The 9,746-nt window shown below is 38.7% G+C and overlaps 1 protein-coding gene across 4 annotated transcripts in view; it reads right to left on the bottom strand.

The window, feature by feature from the left end:
* Nucleotides 1-430: 430 nt before the first annotated feature.
* The window catches only part of c5h8orf34 (chromosome 5 C8orf34 homolog), a 446,834-nt gene continuing 437,518 nt past the window's right edge, over nucleotides 431-9,746 (bottom strand). For 3 of the 4 annotated variants that reach the window (XM_039754615.1, XM_039754616.1, XM_039754619.1), the window contains exon 15: nucleotides 431-516. In XM_039754615.1, coding sequence (XP_039610549.1) covers nucleotides 509-516 — 8 coding nt within the window. In that variant the 3' untranslated portion in view covers nucleotides 431-508. The remainder of the gene's footprint in view (nucleotides 517-9,746) is intronic. The other variant, XM_039754617.1, reaches the window with a different exon arrangement.

Below are 9,746 nucleotides of genomic sequence, written 5' to 3'. Positions count from 1 at the left end.
ACAAGTTGTTACAAAGAGTATTTTATGGCACTTCATCATCAAAATGAGTATAATTGCTAACACAGTTGATCATAGATTAGAAAAGCAATTAAAACACTATTTACATTTGAATGAATGCTTGAAGATCCATGCTATAAGCAAGATAACTGAAGCAAACATATATAAGGGCACAGATCTGATCAGACAATGACACAATTAAAACATGCTAGCATATGCAAGACTTTTGAAGTAATATATAATCTAAAAAAACAACACGTAGTGTCCATTAAGAATTGTTTTGAGAAAGTCCACTATGAATATAAGTTTAGATTTTTATATCACTTATAAAAATAAATCATAATTTTTGTTAGGGTTTATATTTTATATATATATATATATATATATATATATATATATATATATATATATATATATATATATATATATATATAAAGAAAATATTCAAAATGCAAAATAACAGTGTTGCATAATAGCCAAGTTAGTTTAGTCTTCCTGTTGTGGCTTTTCATCATAATCCTATAAAAAAAAAAACAGAGGAATGGTTAGCTTTCAAAAGTAACAGACACAAAGTCACAGTATTGTATTTAACACAATTAAAATAATTAAAATGAGAAAAGCATTTTGGCTCAGCGTTTTGTGGTTTGGTGCTATGGTTATTTTGTCGGCTGGCGTATTTGTTTTGGTTAGGCCCGACATCAATGTACGGCCAAGGTAAAAGCTTAGATGTGCTATTTAAACGAAAACAAACCTTTCAGGATGGAACATAAATGCAGGGTTCGCTAAATCAGACAAATGTTATTTTAATTTAAAGCAACCTGCCTGCATGTTTTTTTTTCTGGGTATTTTGGTTTTCCTCCCAAATCCCTTATGTTGAGTGGTAAGTCTAAACCGGCCAGGTAAGTCAAGGTATCCATAACTAGTGCTGCCTCCTCTAACTGTCAGATCACGAAGCTCAGGGTGCAAAACAGACAGAAGTTTAATAAAAACTCCAGAAAATTAGATGTTTTCATTAGCTTGAAATTCTTGCACATTATTGAACAAACAGTTTCGACTTGCCTGTGGAAAACCAAGGGTGAACATATTCGACATTTACTACACAGAAATGTTGGGTGTAATGTTCATTCCTTTCTTTCAGGTTTAATCATAAAAAGGCCTTTCAGACGAATTCCACTATAAAAGTAAAGCTACTCTCACGCTATCATTTCATCCTACGTCCATCCACCCTTCCTTGTAACTCAAAGCAGTGTTAACATGTCTAAATGAACTGGACGCATCTTAGCCAGCATAACGATGTTAACCAATCCAGTCTGATGTCAGTGAAAAGCAGTAGTTCAAGGAAGTGATCAAGATACATATAGACTAACTAAAATGGCATAAACACATACAAAAGTGCAAATCACTTATTGTGCTCTTTTATGTCCACTTAAAAAAGCTTACTTGGTGGTTCATTCACCGAAGACTCAAAACAAAATGGTGACAGCTCTCCATGTTCACTGTTCTTATACAGTTCGTTCTTACTACTTCAGCAAATTAAATCAATTCACTTTCATAAAATGGAGTGTTGAAGTCAAACCCAAAACGGTTAAGATATAACTTATGTAGAGAGATTATGAAAGGCCTTTGAGTCAAATGAATTCTTTTCCAAAGTTGTGTTCAGAGCTGGCACTTGCATTTTTGCTGCCCTAGGCAAAGGTGTAAATGGTGCCAATCACTCCCTTTGCTTTGAGTGGAATCATCACCAGCAGACCTATAAATATAAAGCTTGAACCATGAGAGAGAAATGACGACTGGGGAGAGTGAAATATGGAGGGGTCAGATGCAAAACAGTGAATTTGCAATTTCAGAATGTTAAGGGGGGCATTTGTTTACTTACAGCAACCACCGTTTATAAAACTGTCTCACTAAAACACCTTCTTGAGGGGTGAAACAAAAAAAAAACTTTATACCCGGCAGGTGTAAGTTAAGGAAGGGACCAGCAAGAGTTCACGAGTGGTACCATCCCCCATACACCAGGTGGCAGTGGTCTTCGTTTGGGAACCCAGTTGGGATACCTGCGCGGGTGTTTGGGAGATAGTCTGGCCAGTCAGGGTTCCTGGGGATCAAGAGAGGGCGCTGTCAGGGGAGGACCTCCCTACTTTTCTTGTGGCCCGGAAGACATAAAGTGGCACCAGAAGCATTTCCTGGGTGCGGTATAAAAGGGAATCTGCTGCTTTACATAGTTGAGTCAGAGTCAGGAGGAAGCAGGCATAATTCAACTGAACGAGAGGAGGAAGGTTTGTCAGTTTATTTATTGTATAATTGTGGCACATTGCTGGAAGGAGGTCCGTGAAGGTGCATTTATTCTATTTATGTGTAATGTATTGCTGAGTGTGTGGTTTGCTTCTCTGGCGCCACCTTGTGGTTACACAGTCCAGTTACCAAGGCAGCTTCACAAACATATAGATTTTATTTAAATTAAGCAAACCAAAATTAATATAACCACAAAATTCAACAAAATTGAAGCATAACGATTAGCTTTAACCATTTACCCATAACTCCTATTTACTGCATCCTTGCATGTGTAAATAATGGAATATGACAATCTAATCCAGGGGTGTCCAACTCCGGTCTTGGAGGGTCACAGTGGCTGCAGGTTTTCATTCTAACCGTCTTCTTAATTAGTGACGTTTTTGCTGCTAATTAACTTCTTTTGCCTTAATTTTAATGAACTTGACTCAGGCCCCTTAGTTTTTCCTTATTTAACAGCCAAATAATAATGAAACACAAAATGAGCTGCAAAAACAGAAAAATAAACAGTTTTGGAAATGTCTGCTGTAGCAGAATGACAGCAGCAACAAGCCACGGAATAACGAGTTTAATTAACAGTAAGAATCAGCTTCTCATTGAGAGATTGATTGGAGTGAAATTAGTTGGAGTTTGAAATCCCAGTTTAGCTGGTCAACTGTTGGCTTGTTTCACATCTCATTTGTGTTTGGCTGTCATTTAATGAAGAAAAGTATCAATTCAGAGGCAATGGATCCTTAAAAACAGAGCTATTAAAACAAAGGCAAAAGAAGTTAATTAGCAGTGAAAACTGGTCACTGATTAGGAAAAGGGTTAGAATGAAAACCTGTTGCCACCCCTGATCTAATCAATACACAACTTTAGAGAGTTTTTCAAGTGAGGAGTTTTTTTAGTGCTCTGAGAACTATCAACATTTGCCAACTTTTAGTGCAAGTTTTAATATAAGCCCATTTGGGAGATGGTTATAGTTTGAATTAAATAACCCTTAACAATTCATTCAAGAGCTATAGTCCTGTTGCCTTTTTGATCATGTAATTTTACTTTGTTGTGTCTGTGTCTTCAATGTCACACCAGTTTGAGGATTAGTATTATTATTATTGTTGTTATTTCTGCTCATGTAATTGTTGGAATATGATCTATGTTGTAACTTCCCCTATGGTCCCTCTCAACTCCCCTGAATCCCCACCCTGACTTTAAGCTAAGTCAGTGTCCATGAAAGTAACACTAAAACTGTGAACCTACACCTGCAGATTACAAACATACAGAAGTTGAGAATGATGCATCTTAAAACACGGAAGACCACGTGTAGGTTATCAGACATTAAAACCAAACATCGCTAGTAAGCAAAAATAAACAATATAATCACACAGTTGCTCTTAATAATACAGTATTAAACATAATCACACTGTTGTTCTTAATAACACAATATAATCACACAGTCGTTCTTAAGTCAGAGCTTGTACTGCTTAAAATATGACTAGCTGCCAATTATGCCACCATACTGTCTGCATAGTTCTCCTGAATGGTAGAGCTGGCCAAGGGTGCGCTCACATTAACGCACTAATAAATCTAAAATAAGGTAAAATGTATGGCAAAGGATCAGAGTACTGTGGGTGCCTGCGGGACGGACCAAGAGAGTCGCCCAGTAAGAATGTGCACAGCTGGAAATTCATTTACATTTAGTATGTACTTTCAACATTTGTCTTATCAAAGAATAATTTTCATCAAAGAGTGAATAACCATTCAAAACAAAAGTAACAACAATATTTCAAAATATGCTTTTCAGGAACTGTGTCAAGGATGCCTTCTTCTAGCTCATGTGTCTTTTGGATTTCATTGTTATTAGTTTAGTAAGTATTTATTGGCTTTTATCAGCCTAGGTTATCATACAAATCGAAATAGGAAACATACATCCCAGGTTAAAATAGCAGGGTGAAATGAGTGTAACTGTACTCTAAAGGGACTCTCACGTTAGCACTCCATCACTCGCATTTTTCAAATGTGGCAAAACATAAAAGAACCTGAAATTCTGACCTACAAAGATTTACATCCCAGAAAGCACTGGCAGCACACAGAAAAGCCAACATAGAAGAGGGAGATTAAGCATATAGTCTTATGATTTCAGCAAGACCATTAAACTCACCTCATAAAATATAAAGTAAAATGAAACACCAAACTTAGGCAAGTACCCGAAGCGTCAAAAGCCAAATTATAACCTGAAGGGAAATGTTACAGTTAACAGGTTTTAAGAGACAGCAAACATTTATTAAAGGGTGCCATTTAGGGCATGTCACATTTCAGAATGATTGTGAAATGTTCCTGCTTTAGAAATGTGCATGTTCTGTGAATTTATTCACAGTTGCAGCTGATTGAATATAATTAATAGGAAGCAAATAACTGAGAATCACTAACATACTCTTATCAATTGCAGAATTTTGTAGAATGTAAAGTGACTGAAAAGACAAAAATATATGCCAACATAAACACTGCATAGTTTTTAAAGAAAAAGTTGAAACGTACAACTGTTTTTCTTCGCACAAACCAAACAATGTGCAACAGTTAGACAAGATGTTATCATAAAGGTACTCCATTCATTTTCAAGCATGTTTAGCTCAATAAGGTATGCCAGGCCTTTGCAGGATGCATACCATACAGCCACTAAGGTATGCTCTCGAGCCACAGAATCTGAATACATAATGTGACATTCAGGTGTGATAGGGGACCAATTTGAAAGTCGGAGCATTTGCACATTTTCAAATCATGTCATCAAAGACTGAGTTATCACTATTTTGTTTCTTAAATATTTTTGTAACCGTGGGTCATTGTTATTAACAAGTAAGAGTGATAATAGGCTGCAACTACATGTAGTGCAGAATGGAGCAGCCAGAATCTTAACTAGAAAAATAGAATTTGAGCACATCACACCAGTTTTAGCATAATTAAATTGCTTACCCGTGTCATTCAGAATTGACTTTACAATATTGCTAATGGTTTGTAAAGCCTTAAATAATTTTGCTCCGTCCTTTTTTGGAAAGCCTGTCCCCCTACACTCCAAGTCATAACCTTAGATTTTCGATTGGGGGTCTGCTTATAATTCCGAGAGCCAAACTTGAAAGAAGTGGTGAGGTGACCTTTTGCTGTTAAGCATCTAAATTCTGGAATACTTTACCTATAGGCTAATACAGTGGAACATTAAAAAAAAATTGCTAAAAACTTATTATTTAAAATGCCTTTTTCGTGGCTACATTTCAGTTGTATTTCTAATAGACTTTATGAGCATATTATTCAGGGATTCGCAACCTGTACTAAACCCTACTATTCTCTGCTGTCTTTTCCGGTTCTTCTGTGATGGTGGTCTGCACCACCACCACCTGATTAAGGCACCATGCAGCCCCCTGAGATAATGGAATAAAGGTGGGTGTGTCATCTGTCTACGAGACCAACTTCATCAATCCTGTATGTGAAGCCTGAAAACCAAGAGGTTTGATTTAGGAACATTTATGTTAGGTAGAATGCCCAGTGAGGGCTGGATGGCCTTTTAGCTTTGGAACCCCTGATGATTAAGTTTTTTCCCCCTCACCTAACAAAATTGGAGGTGAAACACAAAAAGAATCAAAACTAGCATCTAAACACAACTAGTTATTTGCTTCTTCACAAATACCTTGTAAAGTCTTTCCTTTTATTAAACCAGAGTTCAGAAACTGCTGTCACACTTCTAGCCCTGCAACACTAGTGCCACCCTTTCCACCATGAGAACTAAATAAGAGATGTGACTACATTGCTGACCCTACTCTCGCCATGTAAGCTTCCTTAGAGAAGCAGACAACTGCATGAAGAATCTCAAATGGACCACTGGTCTCTTCTTTTATTTACTTTAAGTTCCCTTGTGGGGTCGAATTTTGTTGTTGATTAAACTTTGCACTAGCAAATGCTCCAGATGGCTGACTTTGTTTTGTAATTGTTTCCTTTACTGCTTTTTTGTGAAAGGCCATCTGATATCATGGCTGCCATGATGGCACATGCATCATGTTTCTGTATTATGTACTGTTGAATTCTGCTCTGTACTTTTAATATTTCTATTGCACTATTATATTATATTATATTGAGGATTACTTGTATTCTGTTCTGTATTTGTATTGCATCTACCCCCTTGTTTGACACCAACTGCACACCCAGCCAACCTGGAAAGGGGTCTCTCTTTGAACTGCCTTTCCCAAGGTTTCTTTTGTTATTTTCCCTATAAGGGTTTTTTGGGAGTTTTTCCCCTTGTCTGTGAAAGCCCATTGCGGCACTACTTGTTTGATTTTGGACTACACAAAACTATATTGTACTAGCAACTTGGCGCGCGCTACGCTGCGCGTTGGATCACCACAGTTGAAGGACTCAATCGTAAGGACCTCTCGTTGGGTGTCTCATTGGCACGCTTTTGCCTCTTTCTTTCACGATCACGGCGTAATCTGTCTTCTCTATCTGTAGGGGTTTTAGTTGCCTTTCGTTGTGCAGCAGAGACGCGTCGTTGAGCTAATCTGTGTGAATGCTGAGTGTCCGTTTCTTGCGAGTGACTGTCACGCCTTTGCCTCTATGTTTCGTGATCACGCTGTAATGTGTCCTCTCTCGCAGCAGCAGGTTTAGTTGCGTTTCGTTTTGGCATTGTTCCGTAAGGTCTCCTCCGTACAAGTGCACATGGGTTTTTTTTGTTATGATCTTCCCCAAAAGAGTTGATCCCTGTAAATAGTTAATAGTACATGAACAATATAATCTGTTGTAATACGGGCGTTAATTAGCGTAACCTGCATACACCACGTGTTTGGCTGTAACGCCAGAAGCGCGGTGGACGCTGTAAGGGTAGGTTGTGGTTTCTGTTTCTTTCGTGATTTTTTTATTTCATTTTATTGATTATTTAATAGGCAGAGGGGAGAAGACGTTAACGTAACGCTCTGTCTATTTCTTTACTTTTGTTTTGAAAAGATTTTCGGGAACAGGAAAAATAAAAGCAAAGGGGAAAGAACAGAGGGGGGTAAGCAGGAATTCTGAGAGGGGACAGACTGGGGCTTTTCTACGGGGCGGCTATACAGCCAAAAGGAACGCGGACCCGGACACGGACACCACGCTGGGCTTTTATTATATAGATTGTATCGTATCATGTTTCTAGTAAATGTGCATCATCACAGCAAAAAGAAAAAGTAGCAACCATGCAACCAAACACACAAAATTGCAACATCCATGAAAACCAAAACCATAAAATCTTGACAAAATGACACTGTTATGGTTTAACAAGGGTTGTAACCCTGATTCAGATTTATTCTTTGTTTGTTTAACGGTTCTGTTGTTTTTCAAATATTACTACGGGGGTTTGCCCTCTGCTTGCTTCGCTTTTACCTCTTCATCAATATCGCATTGAATTTTGATTCTATGTTTGGAATTACATCATGACAATGCAACGCATAACTGCCTGTGAGTGAATATTGTTTGTTTCTCTCTACATAAGCTCTTGTCTCGCGGGGCTTCCGACCCCGGGCGTGGTTACATCACTGGGCACGAAGACTCGTCTCGCGGAATTGTGAAAGTGTCTCTGAGACAATCACGTCTCGTCTCCTTCCAAGATTTTTTTTTATAATAGAGAGATTTCCCTATTATATTTTAGCCAGGGTCCATCCCTTGGCTGGGGTTCAAATCTTTGTTTTATGCCGTTTTTGTTCATGTATGATTCTTTTGTTTATGTTGATATTGTGAATTACGGTAGAGATGTGATATTACTTATTTTATTATTTTGGGGTGTTATTTGTTTTCCTTGTGTATAAGCCTTTATTATATGCCTTGTGTTTTGTGGGAGGTCCACCAATCATTACTAGTTACTGTCCCACACCCTATATATGCTGAGAGTCTCCCACAGTTCCTGCCGTTTGATTTCAAATGTGCTAAGGAATTAGTGAGTTTACTTGCATTTTGCTTTGCTTTTGCTGATATTTTTCTGTTACTAGATATTTTTGACTATTTTACTCTTTTTTTTTTTTTTCATCATTGGATTGTGTCTTAGGTCTTGATCGCCTCAGATTGCCCATGCTGGCAACCCCTTTTTGCCTTGTGCTCTCTAGTATTTAGCTGGAGTTTTGTCAGGATTTCAGCCTGTAGTGGGCATTTTTGGAAGTGTGCTTTGGGACTGCAATTCATAACATTACCTCTTTATGTTATTGATTATGCTTGTGGGTTGGAGATGGTGGCACTGACCAGAAAGCAGGAGACAGAGCTAGAGGTAGCAGAGTTAAAGATGCTAAGATTTGCACTGGGTGTGACACGGATGGATAGGATTAGAAATGAGGACATTAGAGGGTCAGCTCAGGTTGGGAGACAAAGTCAGAGAGGTGAGATTGCGTTGGTTTGGACATGTGCAAAGGAGAGATGCTGGGTATATTGGGAGAAGGATGATAAGGCTAGAGCTGCCAGGGAAGAGGAAAAGAGGAAGGCCTAAGTGAAGGTTTATGGATGTGGTGAGAGAGGACATGCAGGTGATGGGTGTAACAGAACAAGATGCAAAGGACAGAAAGATATGGAAGAAGATGATCCACTGTGGCAACCCCTAACAGGAGCAGCTATAAGAAGAAGATTATGTTTGTGGCTTTGTCTTATTTATATTATGTAGTTTAATATTTGTTTATATTATCAGGTCAGATCACTTCAGGTTGGGGAGCATGCACTTGTACAGCACGTTGCAGCACCCACCACATGATGAAATAGCTCGGGTTCCACGTTGGTAACCCCCCAGGCAGACACGTGGTCCTGTCCCACCCTCATTTATCTGCCACAGCCAGGTGTTAAGTGGGTGTCCCATTGGCCTTTTTCAGCCGCTCGAATCCTCAACAATGAGGATCCTATGAGATGGATCACCCTCAGAGAAATGTGCCACATGACCATAGTGCCATTAATGACCCTTCATTATAATGCAGGTAATATGCCTCATCTGAGACTACACGAGCAACCGCTCACTCAACACAAATTCAAACCAGCTGTACCCAAGGGTTCTCCGAAGAGGCACAGTACTGAAGGAGTGCAGACTTTGTGACAAGAAACTGGATAGCATCCATGAATTGCAAACATATAGCAAAACAGGACCCTGACGACTTGGACCTTTGTCCAAGTGACATGTCCTTCCATAGATATCAGGAGTGCCACAAACCCCTTTCCTGCAACCTAATGAAGCCCACCCCCCCAATGCTCTCCCAAACCGGCTGCTAACTTCATAGGAAGAGTCACCAGAGAAATCAATGTCACTGCCAAGATAAATAAACTTCTTGACGAGGTTGTCACTCTCTCCACAGACAAACACACTGCTGATAGATGTGCCCAAGAGGTCATTAAAGGCCTGGATCTTAAGATGTTTATATTGTGTTATTTTATTAATTATTCAGTGTTTATATATTAAGTAAATACCATTGTTTTGTTTCTTGTGTTCTGTGGGTTAAAGC

Source organism: Polypterus senegalus, chromosome 5 (assembly GCF_016835505.1).
Source record: "Polypterus senegalus isolate Bchr_013 chromosome 5, ASM1683550v1, whole genome shotgun sequence".
Classification (NCBI taxonomy): domain Eukaryota; kingdom Metazoa; phylum Chordata; class Cladistia; order Polypteriformes; family Polypteridae; genus Polypterus; species Polypterus senegalus.
The sequence above is the reverse complement of the archived record's forward strand: the minus strand, read 5'-3'. Positions and strand labels throughout refer to the sequence as shown.